Genomic DNA, 22,283 nt, shown 5'->3' with positions numbered 1-22,283 from the left:
CGATTTCCTGACCCCGTTTCGTCGCTGACTGATCGTTTTTGCTTTGTCCATCGTGGTTGTAACCTTCTGCAGTCTGTCTGTTCTGTGTTCTGATCCGTCCAGGTCCGGGTCAGGGAGGTGGACCAACCAAAATCTTTTAAGCGTTCCAAAAACCCACTTAAAGACTAGAGGTGATCTCTTATTTCAAGCCGTTCCTCCTTGTCTTTGGAATTCCCTCCCATTGTTGTTGTGTCAGATTGACTCTGTTGAATGTTTTAAATCTCAGGTAAAAACGTTTTCAGGAGAGCTTTTAGTTGATTTTAGTCCTTGCTTAACCACATTTACTGTGTTTTTTTTTTAATTATTAGTATTTTTATATTTTATTTCCTCTCTGTGTTTTGACTTGATTTTTAGGTCCTTTTGTAAAGCACTGTGTGATTCTTTCTGGGAAAGGTGCTACATAAATAAATCGTTTACATTCTATTGACTGTATGCAGATAATACTCTGCTTTATGTACTAAATCTGATTTCCCCTTTTTGACGAGGAGATCTGCATCTAACATTTCCAGATGTACATATAGGAAAGCTTTTTCTTTAGCGTCTGCTTCTTTAGAAAGTTAAGTTGAGATGGTTTGGATGTCAGATGTTGTTACCCTCTCATGCTCCAATACAGACCTAACCTTTGTGATCAGCACACAACACAGGAGTAACCAGTTTTTGGTAGTCTGGAAGAGACTCATCCCAGATTAAACAGAGATGCACCTGTGCCTCATAATCGTTAGAAGTCAGAGCTCTGTCTCCCCCTCTGGTCATCGCCAGAACGATTTCTAGAGTGCTAAACACACTACATCTCCCAGCAACCCCAGCACACAGTTTCTGAATGACTTACATTTGCAATCACTCACAGTCTACTTACTCACTGCACTGAGCCTCACTCAGTGTGAAGTATTGTTTGTACCACTCTGCCTGCATTACAGAGCGTTTTATACAGACCTGATTTTCCCTCTCATGACCCTGTTTTGTCACTGACTCTGTTTGCCTGCCACCTGCCCCAAATCTCGCCTGCATCCTGACTACCCCAGTCTCTACTCTGATACTCCCATGCTCGATAACGACCCCTGCCTACCTGACCCTGAGTTAGATTTCTGGACTTTTTGCTGAGCTAATAAACCTGGTCCCTAACAAAAACACGATACACTTACCTCATGCAACTTTACGTACCACTTTTAAGTCATCTATTGAAGTGAGACTACAGAAAACTGCACGACACACCTGCAGTCCCCTTAAGATGCCACCAGACCTCTGTACAAGCCTCAATGGACCCGGACAACTCAAAACTGGCAGCACCAGAACAGATCAAGCCCCCATACGGGTGCATGTGACTGAGGCATTAGCTATATACTGTATGTCTGTGGCCTTCAGTATATAGTCACTCTGGACATGTTTCTGTTCCTTGAATGTAATAATTAATCGCTGAAACAGTTGATTCTCTGTAGATGATCTTCTGGACTGGAATCCATCTTTCAAACTCTCATTTCTTGTAATGTTTGTTTAAGGTTTGGTTGTGAAAGCTGATAAATGAATTAGATTGGCCGGATCAAAGTTCATAACACTAACTTGGAATTGAATTACCTTTATTTAAAAATAAAATCTTAAACCTGCATTTTGGACTGTTGGTTTCTCCAGTCTGGGTCTCATTTTACTTAATTTGATTCAATCTCTAATTTAATTTGATTATTTTAGTTGTTATTAATGGAGTAACGGCAACAAAAGGGAAGCAAGTTACATTTAAACCAAACGACAGATGCTTTTATGTAGTCAAATTTAATGAAGTGATCACAGAATCACTGAAATATCTCAATATAGTTTGAATAAACAAAGCAAATAACATTTTTGTTTTTTATTTCTAATTCACATTTGTGTCTCACTGGCCTTTTCAAAGCATCGTATCGCATGAGAGAAAATAATTTGCATGATCAATTGTAGCGTAAAAGTATTTAAAACATCTGCATTTGTTTTGCATGCAAAGACAGTCCTGCTGTCACTGAACGCACCAGAACTGAACCCAGCGCTGGTCCGGGAAAAACCTCCAGAGAGAACGCTGACGAAAGGTGAGTAAAAGTATTTTTATTCACCAATCTGGGGATGTTTTTTTGTTTGTTCTTTTGAGGAATTTAGAAAAATAAAAGTAGAAAATGTCAACATGCTTAAAACAAAAAAAGAATTCACTGTTGTTCTGCATGCAAGGTCACGTCACTTATTTTGGAAAAGAAAAAAATAAATAAAAAACAGTAAAAACTATCATTTACTAGAATTTACTGGAATTATTATCCGAGCCAGTCAAAGCAACGCCTGGATTCTCAGACTGTAAAGATGAAGTCAAGACAATGTGTATGTGTGTGAGTGTGTGTGTGTGAGTGTGTGTGTGTGAGTGTGAGACAGAGAACTAATAAACAAACAGGATTTGATGTTTCTGACTCTTTTTAGCTGCAGATTTGACTGCCGGGTCGAATTAACCCAGACAGTAGGTTTGTAATATGGACATGCAACTGCACGTGTCAAATACACTAAATAAGTAAGTTTAGGGCGAAAAACATCCTTTCATGTTTGTTTTTTATTAATTAATTTATTTTTTAAATGGGTCAATTTGACCCATAACATAGAAAGTGGGTAAATACAAATTTTTCAATGAGCTAAATTACATTTTTCGTGTTGTCTTGAAAAATTACAATGAAAAAAAACAGGCTGATTATTTATTGTTTTTTTTAAAGGTATTAAAAAAGACTTGTCATCTGCTGAGTTTGTTTCCATCTAACACAGCAATAATGAAAGCAGGACATCATAGTTCAGATGTTTGCACCCATTACAGCTCTGCAGACTCAAAGTTTAATTAAACCTGTGTCGGTTCCATAACCGCCTCTCTTCCTGTTGTGTCTGCAGGCTCCTCCCCCTTCAAGCTGACATGCATGAAAATACATCAGAGAGTCCCTTTACTTCCACTGGTCAACTCCCGTCTCCTCAACTCTCCCCTTTCAACTCCTCTCACACCCTTTTTACCCAATGCTTCACGCACAGAACAGGAAACCACATCGTCGGAGCCTTCAGTGTCTTCAACGTCCTCTTCATCATCCCCCTTTTCCTCATTGTCCTCCAGCTGGGACTCCACCAATGGAGAAAATGGCGCTCTCCAATCTCCGCACCAAGAATGAGTCAGTCAGACCTCTTCACCTGCAACATGGCGGCCATGGGTCTGATTGAAATCCTCTCATCCGTCCTCTACTCGGTTGGCGGCTACGCTGCTGTCGTTAATTTAGCGACGTTTGGGTTCAACCTGTTCTCTGTGACCTGGTCTGTCAAACTGCAGTTTCACACGCTGACCTGCGTGGAGCGCTACCTGGCTGTTGTCCATCCAATCACGTACCTGAGGCAGAGGAGCGGGGCTGGGAGCAGGCTCAGGAACGTTAACCTCGCTTGCGTTTGGGTTCTCTTTATTGCATTGGCTGTTTTGGTGAATTTTGCTAGCGTAACGGTGAACCTGGTCATATTTTTTCTCCTTACAAACTGGACCTTCATGATTGTGTGTTTTTGCAGCCTCTCTGTCCTCGGCGCCCTGATGCGCCCAGGTCCGGGGGAACCTGGTGGCGTCAGGGACCACGTCAACCGGGCCAAGAGGAGGGCGTTCCTCACCATCTTACTCATCCTGGTCGCTGTGTTGTTGGGTTTGGTTTGGACGGTGGTCCTCATAGCTCTGATTGTCGTAGCGCGACTGCCTGAAAGGGAAAGCTGTCTGCTCTTTAGCCTCATCCCCTGGTTCTGTCTGCCGAGCACCGTGGTGCTGCCTCTGCTGTACCTCCACCGGACCGGAAACCTGCCTCGCTGTGCACGCAAACAACACAGCCGCTAGTCGCACACGTTTCGTTAACTACACACCTTCCATCATGCAGGTTGGTCATCATGTTGCTTTTTCCAGAATCATAAAAGCAGCTTCAGACAATGACACATGCAAAGCAGAATTCTGCAGTTTGCATACTCAGATTATGCAAATGCACGTCGCTAAATGACGTATGATGTTCCGTGCGCATGTTTATCTGCCACACTGATATTTCAGCAGAGTTCACTGGACGAGTCTGTGCAAAAAATGAGCTGACAATGATATTTGAGATGTTTTATTTTACTGCCATAGTTTAACGGGATTAACTTTTTGTCTGGTTTTCTCCTCGATTAAAGAAGATTTCCTGCATTTCTTTGTTTATAAAATCCAAGAAAATGTGCTTTAATACGTAGCTACTATATAAACAGATGATACTTTCGTCTTTTCTTGGTTTATTTTGATGTGGTGTATTAAATAAACATCTAAACCAGCAGTGAATGAAGAAATGGGGAAATATCCTTTAACTCAACGTTCCTCCAGCAGACGGTGTCGATAAAAGTGATTCACAAACCAAACAGAAGCAGAGGAGTGAAGGTAATGGAGGAGTATTTTATTTGAGTGCTGAGTGGATATTCACAAGCTGACTTTACCAATGAACAGACAAGACAAGCAGTGGAGACAAAGAGGTGAGCAGGCAGGTGACTGAAGCGAACCGTGGAGCCGCATTTCTTCTTGTGAGTTTGAGTCTATGAATCAATAGGTGATGGTCGTTTGTCATCTGACGTGTTCAATCAAATCCTAGAAAACAACATTTGTATGTGATCTACTCATAGTAAGACTGAATGTCCAGCCAACACTGAGGTCATACAAACCTACAGACAATGACTGTTGGCAGCACAAATCATTTTTACAAAAATATTACATCCAATTCATTTGTTAACTGTGAGAAAGAATTTTCTTTTCTTTAAGGAGTTTGGAGCCAGAGTTTGAATTTCCCACATTCTAGAACTGATTTAACATTGAAGCTTGTGAAGTTCCAACCTTTGAATGTATCTGAGAACTGGACTGAGAGGCCCCTCCCCCCGGATTCCAAACAGGAAGTACTTGCTGGTTCCAAGAAGCCAAAATCCCACAGACTTCCAAAGAGGAATAACCAGCTGTTACTCAGTCATTCTGGATCTGATACTTTCTTTAACATCTTCTTGATAATGCTCTTATTTTCATGATATTTTTTCAAGTTATTCAAGTAAAAAACTGACCAATCAGATGCCTCAACAAAAGTAGGTGGAGCCTGCTGGCCCCAGCATTGAAAATGTTTATTTGACAGATTAGGTGTAGGCCGCTTTCACCAGGCTCAGTCCAGAGAACTGACAACGTCTGGCTCCAACTTAACGGTTCACGATCTTTAACAGCTATTTATTTATTTTAGTTTATGACTCTTGTATTTTTCTTAACTATTTAACTAACTAATTTGAGGCAAGCTCTCCATTGTTAAGGAAAACATAAATTCTTGTGATCACGGAGTGGTCTGCTATTTAAACGGCTCGTACCGTCGTACAGGAGGTAATGCTAGATATCAGGAGCTGATCTTTTTAAAACATCTTTTATTTTTAATGTTTTGATAATGAATACCCAGGTTTACAATCTTGGAGCAACAAATATAAGAAATGTATACAAGTTACGGGATTAAATCTAAATCAAATTGCTTAACTGTCACAATGTCGGTCACGAGGAGGAAGTGACATCACTTTTGCGCATGCGTGGACGGATCGAGCAGCTGTTAGACATCAGGTAGCGACATTAGCGTCACAAAATATGGCGACCAAATTGACTTCATGTGGTTGGAAGTAACCATTTTCTATGGATGATGTCACACTTAGTCCATTTCTCATATACAGTCAATGGTTAGTCGTCATTCAAAGAAATGAAACACAAAACAAAACCAAGAAGTAATAGAAAGAAAAGGCTTAAACGAGCTTAAATGCTGAACTTGTTCAATGATTCCAGCAAGAAAAGGCCATTTGAAAGCATTTTCTTTTCCTGTTAGCTTGGTCCTCGTTCCCCAACAGCATAGACAAGTTTTATTTGAGGACTTCTCATCTTCACTCACAACAAACACCATCCACACCCCCACTTTAAGACAAAACGGATGAAAAGGCTGTGGGCACTTCAGAATTCCAACACAATCCAATGACAACATGCATAGAAATAAATAAAATAAATTAACCTTTACACAACGTGTACATATTGCATTGATAACAGTCCTATTTTAATGCTTTCATAAGACTCGACAAAAGAAGCTAAAAATCCTTGACAGCGGTTCTAAAGAATTCATGATAGCAGTTCAGTTTGAAAATAAAGCACAAAAAGCTGTCCCATTCTGTGTCAATGCAGCAGAAGTCTATTTTTGTCTTGTATAAATCATGTAAATGCTTTATTGGAATAATAAGCCATGTTTCCAATGAGCAGTACGGTGCGGTCCGTTTTAGAATGGTCCTGGTAATCCAGGTGAGCGTTTCCACTCAGCTAACAACACCAATGGAGGTCATCCAGCAGCTCTTTGGCGTTTGGTTCTTCATAGATACAAAGCATTTAACCCTTGTGCTATCTTAGATGACCCCCCCCCCCCTTCCATTGACGTGTTCTCCCTACCATGACAAAGGTGGATAAAGATGGAAAGATTTCATGTAATCCATGGACACCAGTGAAGATCACAAATCATTGGTTCAGAGCACTGTCTAGTGGGTCTAGATGACCCAACTCCCATCGTTAAAGTGCCTAGGATAACACAAGGGTTACTGCTGTCTGAGAGACGATTGTGGGCGGCAAAGAAGAATACAGCTGCTTTCTTGGAGCTTTCTTTCGTCGTAATGACCTTCAGCTAATCAACAGATTTCAACAGTGGCTCTGCCCTAACCGGTCCATTTCATTTTTCTGTGGAGCCACAACCAACGGGGGCCCAAAAATGGTACGGTTGAGTCTGGCTCCATTTTATAATGGAAACTCTCAATATACCGGACCGGACCGCTCAGTGGAAACGTGGCTGTAGTGTCACAAGGGACTTTATAGGAATGCAGTCTGTAAATTCTTGGTCATTTCCCATTTTTGACCTCACCGTTCATGAGGAATGATGGGAATGTGGTTTTACTCAACACTCAGCGGCTCATTCACAGCTCTGTGCGTATAGTATTTATGGCATCAGATGCTAAAACTGCTTAGGTTTGCAGATAACAGCTTGTTGCACCAAACTCCATCAAACATCCAGTCTTTTGTCAACAGATCCGATCGTTTCTGTCCCTTTTGTTTGTTTCACTGTCATCAAAGTCATTCTTTACGGTGACAAAACACTGCTTTTGTGCACATTCCTTCATGAAAGGGAACACATACCAGTTTTTTCTAACTTTAAGAGATGTTCTTGTTGTTGGTTATTACAGACGTGGTACTTAAAGAGGATTACCGTAAAACCAGGCTCAGGCAGCACTGAGGAGGATTACCAACGAATATGACATGAAATTTAAACTGATATGCATCTCAGAGAAACCGGTCAGATTTATTAAACGTCCTCTATAACTGCACAAGCCTAAAGGGAGTTGCTGTTGTAGTAGAAGTTTCACATTTTCTGACCTTTTTGTTAGAAATGACTAAAATGTGGTTGTTCGCAGTCCACCCTCATCTTCCGTCCTCTTACTCAGCTGCCTGTAAACATCCAGTTTGTTTTGTGGACATGTAGCTGTTCATGAACACATTTAAACCATGTCCGGAGATGCAGCCTAAAACACTCATGCATCGTTCTTTTGATGAGGACCCACAGGATGGAATGGATCAAGCAACTGAGGGAACCTCATGAATATCTAAGGCATTCTAGAATCCGTAAATCCACACCAACGGGCGATTCTAGAACATCCAGGTTAAAGAAAAGGAAGAATCTGAACATTTCAGGACCTTCAAGTTGTAAAGAAGGACGAAGCTGAACATTCTAGAGCCATCGACCCACCAGCAGGAAGGAATCTGAACCATTTAGAACCCTCAACTCTTGAAAAGGGATTCAACTGAACATTCAAGTCATAAAGAGGGAGAAATTGGAACATTCTAGAACCTAACAGTGGGGATGAATCCGAACATTCTGAAACTTTCGAGTCTTAGAAAAAAAAAGAACATGAACATTTTAGAACAGGAGTTCTCCAAATCCTGGCCTGAAGCCGGCCTCTTGCTGGTTCTCCAGAAACCCCGCCTTATCTGCTGCTGATTATCTGGTTCAGGTGTGTTTTAGCCAATAAAGAAGCTTCAAAGGCAGGTTGGTTGGAAAACATGTAGGACACCGGCCCTCGAGGCCTGGATTTGGGCAGCCATGTTTTAGAACCTTCAAGTTTTCATTAAAAAAAAGAATCAGGACATTCTAGAACTTTGAAGTCATGAAGAAAAACAGTTTTGAACATTCTAGAACCTCTGGGTCTAAGACATGGATGAATCTGAACATTCTGTATTTTTTAGGTCATAAAGAATTGGAACATTTAAAAACATTTAAATTATAAAGAAGGATGAATCGGAACATTCTAGAACCTCCAAGTTTTCAAGATAAAGGAATGGGAACATTCTAGACCTTTGAAGGCATAAAAAAGAATCTGTATCTCCTAGAATGCCCCGTCTGGTCCTTCTTTTTCTTACTAAGACAATTGAGTTCACACATTTGTGTCTGAATGTTACTGTAATACAGGACGTTCCTTAGTTCAAGTTTTGCACACATTGTGAATGAATATTCCCACAAATAGAACTTGTAGGTTTTTCTGTTTTTCTCAGGAAAAAAATATGCAAATATAGAGGGAACACAGACATCCAGACAATCAAAGTTAAGCTCAGGCAGGAATGAGGAACTCAATCTGTAGCAGATGAACCGCAAAGAAAACATTCAACAAATCAAACAATCTCACCGTGAAAGGAACGCTGGCTCAAAGTGGCTCGTGTCTCGGTCTATGGACGAATCCTTAACTGTTCCAAAGTCATAAATAATCATGAAGTCAATGGAACACTTCATCCAAAGTTCACCATCACATGCAAACTAAAACGTTTAAGTAAAAATATCAGGGGCCATCATTTACACACAACACAGGATGGCAAAACCCACAATCCTCCTCTGCACGCATCTGTGTATTTATAATATCTCCTCGTCCATTTTAGCAACCATTGTAATTGGAAAAATTGATATTTTCCAAAGACGATTTTAAATCATTCACCCTAGAAAACATTTGTTCTACCATTAAAGCCGTCAGCACCAACCTTTGGGGGAAATGTTTTGTACCTGGAGATTCTCTTCATTCTTTGCTCCCATCTCTGCAATTGGCTTTAGAAAAGTTTCTGGTTTCCATTGCATGTCGTCTTCGTTTCTCTTGATGATCTCAACGCTGTCATGACGACCAAACTCTCAGGTAGTTTCATTATCTTGCAGTCAACCCTTGTCACAGGTCCATGCAGTTATCATCGGACATCATGCATTGAGCGTCTTTTCCTGCTCCTTCCACCCACCCAAGCCTTTATCATTGCAGGTAGCGGTAGACTTTAAAGCAATGGTTGCCAGAGTCGGCCACGACCACGTGTCCGTCTGAGGTCAGAGCCAGGCCCTGCGGTCCGTACAGAGGGTCAGCAGACGTGTTGATGTACGACAGAAAAGACCCGCTGCCGTCAAAGACCTGAAGATTTTTAATGAGAACATCTGCTGTTACGATACTTTCTGTTGGCCACAAAGCCAGCAGGCGAGTGTTTGTACCTGTATCCGGCTGTTGCCCCAATCAGCCACGATGATGTTTCCATTAGTGTCCACAGCCACGCCCGTGGGAGCGTTAAACTGACCGTTCCCTTCGCCATTCGAGCCAAACTTCAACACCAGCTCTCCTTCAGGGGTGAACACCTGACCAAGGAAAAATAAGATAGTTTGAAGTTACCGTAGCAACTGCCCCCTCATGGTGGTAATGATGCAAGTCCACCTTCACGGAGTGGTTATGGAAGTCCGTGATGATGATCTCATTGTTTTTGTTCACTGCTGCAAAGTGTGGACCTGCAGGTGAAAAACATCATTTCAATGCAACAACAACGTTTTTTTTTCTTCATTTTAACATTTGTGGGGGAAAGAATGACTGTTGTTTATGTCGGGGGTCTCCAACCGTTTTCAGGCCACAGACCAGTTTCATGTCAGACAATATTTTCACGGACCAACCTGTAGGAAACCAAAGCTTCCAGTTTCCCTTAACTTTTGAGGGAAAAGTTTATCTTCATCCTCTGTCAAGTATCTGCAGCTGCTTTAGACTTTTTAATGAACTAGAATTCAAGTAGGAACCATAAAAATTGATATTCATATTTTTCCTTAACCCATAACTCTCAAAGTGGAAGCTAAACAAATCAGACTCCAACTTCAGCCTCATCCGACTTTTAAGGATAAATATGACAAAAAAATGCTACGACCAATGTCCCTCACAGTATTTTAACTTTTGCTTTTCTATGACCACATGAGCTTTATTTGAGAATTTTACAGCTGTCATTCACAGATTGCAAAAATCCTATTTTCTAAAACACTGACATTTTCCTTGGAGGAGATGCTTGAGTTTCTGAATGTTCTAAATCAGTTCTTAAAGGTCAAAAGTCCCATAATGTTGATCTGTATAGGATAGTAAAGTTTAACAAAGAAAGTCTTCGTGAGCCCCCGTCAATCTTGGACCGATCCGTACCTGCAAACTGTTTATCACCGTTGCCACGACTACCAAATTTGGTGATGAGTTTCCCGGTCAGCTGGAAGATGAAGACGGTGCACGCCTTGTTGTCGACGACGATCACGTGACCATTTTGGTCCACGGAAACTCCTTTTGGCCCCATGAGTCTGCCGGATCCGAGTTTGGCCTGGCAGGGGGGAGATGCAGCCAACGTAACACACCGTCCATGTGCGGTAAGGACCCCCCATCACCAACAAAGCACAAACCTTGAACTTGCCCTCACTGGTGAAGATGCTAACCCACTTGTTGTCATAGTCGGCAATGATGATGTCACCAGAGGGGTGCACAGCCACACCTGTAGGTCGCTGCAGCTGGCCTGGCGTGCGTCCGCGAACACCAAAACGGCTCTTAAACTCTCCCTCATTGGAGAAAATCTGCAACAATCAAACATTTCTGTGTTGGAACAAACGTTTAGAAGAACGTCAGACGACTTGAGCACATGATCCAGTCCTGTGCACCTGAACACACTGATTGTTGCTGTCAGCTATCAGTATTCTGCCGATGGAAGAGGCAGCCACTCCTTGAAGGTTGGTGAACTCCCCCTTATTCCTTCCCTTTGTCCCTGAAGAGAAAGGACATTCAAAGAATTTGAATTCCTTTTTTGGCATGAATATTTTTGCTGTACGGGTTTACTGAGCGGTCTACAATCTTGACATTTGGTACGGACCAGGAACAGCTTTGACCCTTTTTCACCTGCTGTGACTGAGAACAAGTCTGTCACTGTGTAGGTGTGGATTTGTTAGTGAAAGTAACTGACAGTGACACTCATTGTGTTTTGTTGAAATTGTTGATATGTTTGATTTTGTGTTTTTCTTCCTGTGTTTGTGCATGCTTGGTTGCTGTGTTTGTTGGGGAATGAACAGACTGATGACATGATGACACTCCGCTGTGCGTAGTCACACGCAGTCAGGATCAAAGACAGAGTTTGGGACTTGGACGGGGGACGCTAAGGGGAGTGACTTTGAAAATGGAGGCTCGAACGACAGACTAAACCCGGTTGTGTGCGGAAACGGGAAGGCGATCTGGAAGTGCACGGCTGAGATGAAACAAACCCTTTCTGTGTTTTTACATTAGTTTATTTTTAAACAGAGCACTGCCAGAGAGTTTACTAGATTTTGATTTCAAGTTCCACTTTAAAGTGTCGCACCACTTTAAAACAAATGTGTTCTTTTATTGGTGTTAAACTGTACAACATAATGATTTGAAAAGTTGTACACATATTTTCCAGTTTAAATATACGTATAGGAGAATATTGCATATGTAAAGGCATAAAAACACTGCTCCTCTGACTTCATTCATGACGTTGAAGCTTTGTGTTGTGATCGGTACAAGATTTAGTTTCTGATGCTTCATGAAAAGAAAAGATGAAGAAAGTAAGAACACGTTCTTTACTACTGACGTTTTTTTTTTTTTAAATGTAAGCACTTTTTGATAGTCTTTTTATGAAAGAAGACTTTTTTTATTTAGCCTTTAGTATTGAAACAACTGAAGTGCTGAAAACAAAGGTGTCCTTCATTTCTGGACCTAAACCTGGAGGGGCCGGTTGGAGGCCTGCTCACAAACACTCTCAACTGTAAAGTTTGATCACCCAGTGTAATTTCCTGATTTTGGTTGCTCTCTGTGTGTTTTTCTTGGTGTTTTTTCCTTTTTACTTCCTGGCTCCTCTGGAGCACTTCCTGAATCATCCAGTGGACCCAGCTCTTGTTTTTGGCCTGTTTAAAAAGCCAAAGGTTTTATTTCTGTTTTGTATTTTTCCTGTTAATTGTGGGACTTTTTTTAAACTTTATACATGTTTTGATTTTTTTTTTGTTTCATAGGACATGTTGTTTGAATTTGATTAGTAGTTTGGGTTTGTTTGGAGCCAACCACCTATAAAAGAGGACCTCTTCGAGGTGGAGGACCTGTTTTTGTTGTGTAGCTTCCTTCCTGTCATGTTGATCCTAACTGACTCTTTTTTGTCATGTTGCCTAAAAGAAAAGAACCTTGACCTTTTGTGTGGACGTTGGTTTGTTCTTCTGACACGCCAACAGTCCTTGTCTAGCCTTGATTGTGACTAAGTTATGATCAAAGGTGTTCTTCGCCCTAAAAACCTGCAAGAACCTCCAACTAAACGCCGTCTTGTGGAACCAGGAATGGCTACAGCTGCTCAGCAGAACTTTCCAAATATTGCTTGTGGGACTAAACCGTTTAGATCAAACATTTCTGTCTCACCAATCTTGAAGATGAGGTCATCCTCGATGGGGTTCTGGGTTTTGCGCCGCGGCGTGCCCAGGGCGCTGCTGGCTCGTTTTGAGCCCTTCTTCTTCTGTCCGGGTGACTTCCCTCGCCGCTTTGCCCCCTCAGAGGAGCCGGTAGAGGGTGTGGCATTGGCTGCTGAGTTGGTTGCTGTTGTTGTGGAGGGAGACACCTGGAAATGAAAAACGTAGGGTTCATGTTAGTACGATCTCTCGAGACTTGGGGTCTCATTTACTGGAGAGGCCTGCTTTACCAAAAAAGCAATGGCATTAATACAAGCAGTGACAATTATCCAAAAAAGAAAATTAAATGCCAAAAACATAGATTTTTATTAGGTGTGACATTGTTGTGCTAATTGCAATTAATGAATTCCAGACAAACTACTGTTCATCCACCGCTGCAGTGATGTCATCAATCTGCGACTTTGTAGTTCTTAAGAGGACTGCCCCAAAACAAAGCCACAGCTATTACGTCTGTAAGGGATATAAACTGACGAGCTGTCCAAAGCGCAGATAAATCCATTTCATTATTATTATTAATAAAGTTTTACTGGATTGCTCCCAAAAGTGTTTTATGTGTTAAATTAGAGTCTCCGGACCTGACGTTTGGTTTTGTTTCGTTTTATTAATTGTTCGAGTTCGAAAAAAACTCCAAAAGGTTGGAAGTCTGTTTTGTTAAAAAACTTCAGAAAGCCAGTTTTTTTTAGTTGCATTTGGATCTGCAACACAATGTCACAAATTTAAATGAAAAACCTCAAAATGAGATTTTTCACAGAAAAATTAATCACATGGCAGCACTACATTTTTATCGTCAACCTTGTATTAAACATGAAGTATCTGTACTTTTCAGTAAAACGTGAAACTCCCTCAGTGAGGCCAGACTGGAGTTTATGTTTGCAAGTCAGTGGGAGAGTTAAATCAGGTTTTAGAATGATTCATCTTGTGGTCTTGTGGTACCGGTTCTGAGAGGGTTGGTCCTAAAAAGGCTCAGACCTGTATTTAATACCAGAGCGGACCAAACCTCCTGGAAACGTCCACCACGACTCCGACAGCTGCTCAGTATGAGCTCCGACCAGGAAAGACTGAAGTCATGAAGAAGACATCGTACTGGTCCTTTTCTGTGAGGTCAAGGTGTTTTCATTATTACTGTTGAGACGTTGTCCAACCGTTTTCTGGTTCCTACGTCTTTGGGTGTGAGTTGAGGCTACTTTTGTACTCAGGACTTCCACCACTTGTTCTGTTTGGTTCCCTTCTGCTATTAGCTTAATCACACACTCAAGTGAACCGTATCAGAGTTCACTTCCAAGTCAACCAAGACTCTGGTGGTCAGGTTAACTACAGATTGATCTGGACCAGAGTTCTGCTGAACATTCACACCTGCAAAACAAATGGAAACATACAAACGTACAAACTCCAGTGCAGACTGGAAAAGTAGACTAAAAAGTTAGATTAGATCTCTCTCTATTTCACCAACCAGTCAACAGGATGAATGCCAAATTCCAAGGTGGCTCCACCCACCTCTACCTCCACCTCTGAGGCTCTGATGACCTTCAGTTTGAAGGGACTCCCTTTGATGTGCTGGTTGTAGAGCCGCAGAGCCAGCGAGAAGTCCCCCTCCTTCGGCACCGTGTACACAAACTCGTACGTGCCGTTCTTGTGGTCAACGATCTCGCCGTCTACGATGCTGCCATCTGGGGTGAAGACCTGCATGAAAAGGTGGCTCGGTCATTTCTGTGTGAGGTCGTTCCCGAAAAACCGTGTACTGAGCGTCCGGCGCTACCTCAGCGGAAAGAATGGCATTGCCACTTTTGCAGGCCCCTCCGGATTTGTCTCTTGTAACTATGGTAACCGAGGCAGGAAGTCCCACGATGGACTGTTCCAGACCGGCACCCATGGCTTCACTCTGGCTCGCCACCGCGCTGAAGACATCAAATGACACATGAGATTTTCTCCGTCATGGCGGCTGGAGTCCTGCCGACTCAGCGCTGCTCCACCTGGTGGTGAGGATGGTCCCCAGGTTGTGGATGGACTTTCTCAGCCCATCTGTCTCCAGGATCAGATCCAGCTGGTCGTTTTCCTCGGGCTGGCTGGGTATGCAGAGGTGAGCCAGCTCGCCCAGCCTTTCCCCGAGGTCGCGCTCCACCTGCAGGTTTGCGGCGCATGCCTCGCCCGCCAGAGCCTCCTCCGTCTGGGTGCAGACGCTGGAGATGTCCTCGTCTCCACGGAGGAGTCTGTCTATTTGGGCTTGAAGGACCTGCGAAAACACAATCCATTTTTTAAAGATTTTAAGTTGGTGAGAAAGAAAGAAGCAGCTCAAACTGGCCATAAATGGTTCTCATCTCGTTTCCCACCTTCTGTTTGAGTCCGTACGTGACCTCCAGCTCCATCAGCAGCACACTCTTCCGAACGTCCAGCTGCTTGTGCAGATCCTCAAAGCTGGACTGGATGTCCTCTTCGATGGAGCCTCTCTGGCTGGTCAGCTGGTGGAGAATCTCCTTGACGAAAGACAGCGCATCCGAAATCTGGGGCAGTCTTTGGAGGAGTGACAGAAATGAAAGGATTGGAAGTAAAGGTATTGTTATATTTTTGCATAAATGTATGCCTATTCCACTTTTTGTGTCTTTGTCGTCCGAAAAATGACTTTTCTGTTATGTCTTCTGTACTTTATGGTTCCCTTTTTTAAATCCTTGCTTTGCTTTTCCTTAATTGTCCACTAGGAGTCAACGCTTCCAGTGATTTTTGCTTTTGCACAGAGGTTGGAGGGTTTTTGAAAAGACAGGAAAAATCCTAAAACTGGAACTCAGAAAGATGGTTATAAACATTTTAGAGCCTTCCATACACCTGTCTCGGTGGGCTGCCTCAACCTAGCAGCTGGCTTAGAACTGGTGCAAACCTGGGGAATCCTGAATGTTTAACCCTTGTGCTATCTTAGATGACCCAACTCCCAATGTTAAAGTGCCTAGGATAGCACAAGGGTTACTTAAAACAAAGAATCGCTGTCCATAGTGCTGATGTGATTTCTGTCCAGTGCTCTGAATGTCAAAGTGAGGAAATTGAATGAAGTGCGTGTTTACGTGTTCTTTGTGGGGTTTATTTGTGCTTCTTTCATGGTTTTAATGTGGTTCACGATATATCTGTAAAAATTTCACATAAAGAACCACAACTTTTTTCACGTATGATCGATTTTCACCAATCCTATATAAGCTAACCGTACATGGTGGCTGTGTGACACAGCCTTAAGGTGAACATTGACATTTGTGATAGAAGAAGACTAAATGAAAACTTGATTTGGTGGTGGTGGTGGTCTCAGGCTGTACCTGGTCTGAACAGCCCCCAGCCTCTCCTGCAGGAGGCTGCGGTGCTGCTCCAGAGCTTGGCTGAGGGGCACCTTAGGGTGCTGTTCGTGCTCCGGCACACAGTCGCTGCACAGCGCGCACTCGCAGGCCGAACAGAACACGTCAGCGACCTGCAGGTGGGACGAAGAGTCAAGTCTGGAACGGAGGTCGTGATGCCATTTTCAGGTGAAATTTGGTGATTTTTTACGTAACATGGGAAAAGAAAACTTTTGTTGGAGCGAATTTTACAAAATTTCACATGCTGCTAGCTTAAGTCTGCAACCACAACTTTATTTTGACCTAAAATAAGGGCCACCATTTAAAATAAAATAAAAAAAACAACACTTTTAGTATCTTTTACAAATGTAAATTCCTATTAGGGATTTTGATCTATAGCCTCCTAACGCCTCGAGCATTAATGCGACACTGCTTGAGAAAAATTTCACTTTTAAATGTTTTTAGATGTTAAAACGCTATTAGAGTGGCGAGCTCACAAAAGCTGTGTTCCCCTGTTGCTCGCACATGTTTTACTGGAATATTCTGAAAATATATTAAATGAAACGTTGGCTCAAGCTGAACGAAACGGTGTGGCAGCATCCCAGCTACCACGTCTCCAACATAAGGTTTTTACTTCTTTCTCTTCCTGTTGGAGTGATTTGTAACCTGTCAGCGTGGATTTAAAGTTTTTTTTCTGTGGTTTTGAGCGTTTTTTGAATCCAGGAACCAACAGAGAGCTGGAGGAGGGAGCTGCAGGAAAACCTTCAGCCCAGCAGGGGGAGCCAAAGCCACGTGGAAAGAACGGCCTGCACCTTGGACATCAGAAAAACGTCTACGGGTCTTTGAGCTTTGGAAGCGTTTGTGTCCAGGAGACTCACCTTGGCTGCATGTTGGGGGCAGGAGTTTTTTCCAGGTGGGGCCTCCAGGACGGTGCACTCCTCACTGCTGGTATCAGGGGAGTGCTGGTGGGCCTCCATCTACGAGAGGCAGCCTGGTGAGGGGGGGGCACCGATCACACCCCCGTGATCGTCTCTGCAGCCAGAGGAAGGGGCTCTCTGCTCAGGTTGTGTTGTCTTCGGAAGACCCTCTGCTTTACTCCATCACACACTCAAGCGGTGGTTCTTCACACCACATCTGGCAGCCCATAATGAGCAGCTGACCTGCTGATTGGAGTTTCACTGTGTGTTGGAGGGGGGGGGGGTCACCTCTGCAGATAAGGGTGTTCTTCTTTATTCCAACCTGTTGACCGTCGTCGTGGTCTCAAACCTCCCAGAGGGGCCGTCCGGTCCCGTCAGGTTGAATTTTGGAGGTTCTGCTCCGTCCTGCAGTGGAGGATCACAAAGGTAGAAAAATGAGATGAAGCAGATTTGTCTGGCATCCCTTTCTTCACAGGTGGTTCCCACAGGTAGAGCTTCACAAAGCAAGCACACATTCCCAGAACTGTTACAGCTTTTTACCACCAGAACCGGAGCAGCCGTCAGTCCTGGACTCACCTGGACTGATCCTCATTTCTATTCCATTACTGCAAAAGCTGCTAAAGTTAGCTAAGTTTAAATGTAAATGAGTAACCGCTCCACAACTCACATTAACCAGCAAAGGCACAGTAATGAAAACTGTGAAGACAAACGCCTGGAGGAGAAAAACCGGATCCACATTTCAATGATTGTATCCAAGAACCGGTTTACTCCAGAATTCTACAGCTAAAGAGAATCCTAACAGGATTACAGGGACTCTCCGAGAGCTTAAATATACATTTCATTGACTGTACACGATAACTACACTTCAGACTCGTATTGAGTCACAGTTTGGTCCAAGACAAATGTTTCAGCCAAACTCCCCCCTTCCACTGCCGATTAGATGCAAAGGTAGCAAACGTTGCAGTTCTTCAAATGACCACAAGTGGCTGGTTTCACAACAATTCAGTTTTCTACTGACTCTGACTCGCCTATGAATGGGTCCTCCCACCTGCCAATCAAGAACTGGACTGAGTGGCCCCTCCCCCCAGTCATTCCAAGCAGGAAGTGGCTCCAAGAAGCCAAAATCCCTTAGACTTCTATAGAAAAACGAACAGCTGTTACTCAGTCATTCTATTGGTCGAAAATAACCATCTTACCTTGATACCTTTTTAAACACGATAATCCTCTTTTTTTGACTACATTTTTTCTGTAGTTCCAAGTTATTCAAGTTATTAACTGACCAGTCAGCTGCCTTAATTAAAGTAGGTGGAGCCTGCTGGCCTCCATGTCCAACATTCAAAACCTTTGATTTTGTGTAGCCTGATTTCACGTGGCAGGGATGTGGACTTCCAACGAGCTCACTGCTGATTGATGAAAGCGGTTCCCAAAGAAAGCGGTTCCCACCATTTGGTTGGAATCGTTAGTCAATCCTGTTCTATGGATGACGTCACTCTGACTCGGTCCAGTTCTCTGATACAGTCAATGGTCCAGATGCCTGTAGACTGGGCCTTTCAGAATCAAAACCCCGATGTGGAGAAACTCAGGAGAAGAATGAATTTAAACCGATCTGCAAGACAAACGCTCAAAAGTATCCAGTCTGTGATCTTTAGCCAGACTGAGAAAACCCTTGAAGTGGAGGAAAGGACTAAACCAGAAGACTGTTGAAAGCACAACTTCTGTGCCAAAGTTGACATGAGGACATTTGCTGTTCTCTGAGACAGACGTTCAGCGGACAGTTCGTCTGACCAATGATCCACACTAAGGAAGGAGCCCCACTCTCAGCAGGGTTCTGGAGAATTCTGGAGGTAAAGTTCTGCTTTCAACCCCCCAAACGCCTTCTGTAAAATCAGCTGAATGGATTCCAGGAGCAGAAATGTAGGTCAGCTAAACATCTTCAAAGTGACTGAGGAGGATGGAGTCAGACAGGGGGTGGGGCGGTTTCCATGGCAACAAACTGCAGGGGAGGTTGTTTTTTTTTTGTTTGTTTTTTTTTTAACAAAAGACCAGATGAAATGGTTTTAGGGTCCAGGTCTGACTGAAAGAGGGAAGCGGTGGGTTCAGAGTCTTCTGTCTGTCAGAAGCTCACATTTCTGAGGCTGACCATCACGGTTGTACATTAATGTGGAAAAGTCCCTGACATGTGAAAGTAACAGATTCAGGAAGTTCAGCCAAAGGTGTCTCTCTGTGTTAAAGTTTAACTTCTGCGTTTCCACAAACATTGACTGAAGATCAAACTTTGGTTGGTCATGGAGATTAGAAAAACTATTAAAAATGGAGGATTTTAGTCTGTCGTCTTCAGTGAACCCAGAGAACCGTTGAGAAGTAAACACCAGATGGAGAATTGCCGACGTCACCCAGGGAATTCTGGGGAGAAGGCCTAAAGTGAGCTCTGACCACCATCACAACGTGCTGAAGATTGACAGTTAAAGTAGAGTCAGAGTATTCCTGAGTCCACGAACGGGTCCTCCCACCTGCCAATCAAAAGGACTTACACACTCATTGACACTAAAGCAATAAACATTGCAAATATTTCTGAAGCCCAACTGTATATAAGTGAATGTTTGGTCAGAGTCAATGGGAAACTGAATCATTGTGAAACCAGCCTCTTGTGGACATTTGGAGAACTGCAACATTTGCTACCTTACATCAAACCTGCTGTCAGCAGCTGATAAACAGAATTTTGGGGTTTTGTCGTTTTTTCCGTCTCTCTTTCTTTGTGTCTCTACATCTGTTTCACATCTTCATGCAGAAGATGAACTCCAGTGAATATTTCATGTATGGGCGGGGGGGGGATTATGGATCAGGGAAACCAGAGATTTTATGGCTAATCCCGTTTCTGCACCTCCTCCCCCTCAAACAAACGCTGCTCGGAGGACACGCCCCCTCTTTCCTGATGAAGGGCGCCTCATGCACACACGTGTCTGACACACAGGCCTCATCACAACATCATTGGGGGGGGGGGGGATTCCAGCTCAAGCAGAGAGGTGACCCCCCCACACTAAGACTTCTCTGCTGAGGATTGTGCAGCTTTGTGCTGCAGAACCGGCGCGGAACCCGCCGCAGACTGACACCGACTGACAGACAAGAGGAGCCATTCTTGAAGGAGAACGCCACAACAGACACATACCAGAGGATCCTCGCCGTCCCACAATGCTTTGCTTTCTTCGGTTAAACCGACTATAAGATGTTGTGTAAATGTGTTTTGTGGCATCAGATCAGTCTGGTTCTGTTCAGGTCGCTCCTGTTTGTGCAGCCTGTTGGAGAAGAACCACAGCGTCGAAATCATCTTATGATGTGAACAGAGACCCAACAGCTTCAATAAAATTCAAATTCAAGGTCTGAGTCTTTGCATTTTTAAGTTTTTAGGTTTTAACCCAAAGAACAGTCACGTAAAACCACTGCAACAACAGAAAATCCCAGATCTAACGGTTTATTTGGTTTATCTGTTGGGATCGTTCCCAGAAGGCAGATGCTCTGAAGTTATCTGTAAGATGATTCTTGAAAATATCAAAAACACTCAAATTCAGAGTCTGAAACTAATAATTAAAAAGCCTGTGGGAATGCTGTGGAAATGGATCAAAAGAGGATCGGAGTGGATCTTAGAACGGCCGTGTCTTAGACCTGCGGTCTTCAAATATCCAGGCTCAGGAACCGAACTGATTCAAAGTGTTTCCTGAGAGCTCTAAACCCCTTCAGGTCACAGAGGTGTCAGAGGATCCATGCGGGCCTTAAAACCCACCAAGCAACACTCCAGGATCTCCATCTTTCTCCATCCACGCTCCTGCAGGAAACCTAATCTGTTTCACTTCCTGAAAAGATGTGAGGTTTCCTGACGGGCCTGTTGGTTTTCTGTTGTCACCTGTTGTTTTTCCTCCTGTAAACACCGTAAATACCAGCGTTTCACCAACGCTCTGTCTGCTCACACTTCCTCTCTTTGCTCTGGTTTCTCCCCCTGGTTTGTATTTTTTGCAGCATCTCTGATGTTGTGCGTCTCTGCAGTGACGAATGTGTGTCAGCTCAGTTCGTGTTCGTGGAAGTGATGCTAGCTCTCTGGATGCTAGCGTGTTCATTCAGGCCTGGAAGCTCACCCCCCCTACACACCCACACACACACAAACACAGACACTTGTGTGTGTGGGTGTGTGTGTGTGTTTGTGTTCTGCTGCTGAGGAGGTCCAGATTGATCTCATCCTCCTTCCTTCCTCTCCTCCCTCATCCTTCATCCCTCTCTCAGGAAAACCCAGCGTGCTCCAGCTGCTGCTGTCACCCTCCAGCATTCCTCCACCCATCAATCCATCCGCCCAGCGCTCACTCATCCATCCATCTGTGCGTCTCTCCCCTCATCCAGCAGATTAACGCGGCGCTCACCGCGGTTGGCAGTCGGTCGGTGGGACGTCTTCCCCGGCCTGAAGCCGTCCTTCGTGACTCTGTCCTGTTTGCTGCCTCTCCTCCGTCTCCGTGAGCGTGTCGATGGGGGAGGATATCATCGTCACGGCAACACCAGCAGCTTGCAGCAGCATCACCACCACCTCCATGAGGGGAGGGGGGGTGACGGGGGATCAGATTTCAGGCCTTCTGTGGCCAATCGGGACAAAGATCCAGAGGAGAGACGGTTGGTCCACGAGTCTGTCAGTCAGTCTGTGCTGGAGGAGGGGTTTGACACTCTCTCTCCTCCTTCAGTCCATCTTTAATCAACGTCGCTCGCCCTGTGCACTCACGTGGATCATTGACTCAAAACAGACCGGGTCATCTTCAATTAAACTTTATTCGTATGGCGCTTTGATGCAATACGTGTTGACAGTGAAGTCAGTGACATTGAAACATGGATTTAACAGAAAAGATCAATCCTGAAGGTCTGAGATATAAAATACAGAGAGAATGAAAATCTTTCATCTAAATTTGACAGACGTGAAGTGTTCACAGAGCTGGATTAAGGCCATGGAAAGTTCAAACCCATGTGGTGGTGCAGGGCCAAAGCGGTGAGATGCTGGCAAACACGTATCCTCTGTCAGGTCAACGACCCCTGGGAGATCCAAGCAGAGAAAACACCAGATGTGGAGCACTGAGTGAGAAAACTGGAGCGGGTGAGTGTGACGTCACCCAAAGAAAAGGGTTTCCTGCTGGCTCCAACCAAATGAAGTCAATTCAGCCGCC

The 22,283-nt window shown here is 43.7% G+C and overlaps 1 protein-coding gene across 1 annotated transcript; it reads right to left on the bottom strand.

Moving 5' to 3' along the window:
• Positions 1-6,550: 6,550 nt before the first annotated feature.
• On the bottom strand, positions 6,551-22,218 carry LOC101163206 (tripartite motif-containing protein 2). Its single transcript, XM_011487187.3, has 14 exons — positions 21,498-22,218; positions 17,053-17,496; positions 16,160-16,308; positions 15,194-15,374; positions 14,837-15,096; positions 14,623-14,761; positions 14,361-14,546; positions 12,820-13,015; positions 11,067-11,170; positions 10,815-10,982; positions 10,567-10,735; positions 9,829-9,899; positions 9,612-9,752; positions 6,551-9,534 (listed from the first exon to the last, which is right to left on the bottom strand). The coding sequence occupies exons 2-14, from the start codon at positions 17,149-17,151 to the stop codon at positions 9,382-9,384; spliced, it is 2,016 nt and encodes a 671-aa protein (XP_011485489.1). The 5' UTR covers positions 17,152-17,496; positions 21,498-22,218; the 3' UTR covers positions 6,551-9,381.
• Between the last annotated feature and the right edge of the window lie 65 nt (positions 22,219-22,283).

The sequence above is a fragment of the Oryzias latipes genome, chromosome 18 (assembly GCF_002234675.1).
Source record: "Oryzias latipes chromosome 18, ASM223467v1".
Taxonomy (NCBI): domain Eukaryota; kingdom Metazoa; phylum Chordata; class Actinopteri; order Beloniformes; family Adrianichthyidae; genus Oryzias; species Oryzias latipes.
This window is presented reverse-complemented; position numbering and strand designations above follow the sequence as displayed.

What these genes read in the sequence shown, in the direction of transcription:
- LOC101163206 (XM_011487187.3), bottom strand. Translation starts at nt 17,151, where the DNA reads ATGGAGGCCCACCAGCACTCCCCTGATACCAGCAGTGAGGAGTGCACC. An exon ending in CGTACGGACTCAAACAGAAG is followed by an intron (nt 15,097 to 15,193) that starts GTGGGAAACGAG and finishes GTGTTTTCGCAG; the next exon opens with GTCCTTCAAGCCCAAATAGA. An exon ending in TCCATAACCACTCCGTGAAG is followed by an intron (nt 9,753 to 9,828) that starts GTGGACTTGCAT and finishes TTCCTTGGTCAG; the next exon opens with GTGTTCACCCCTGAAGGAGA.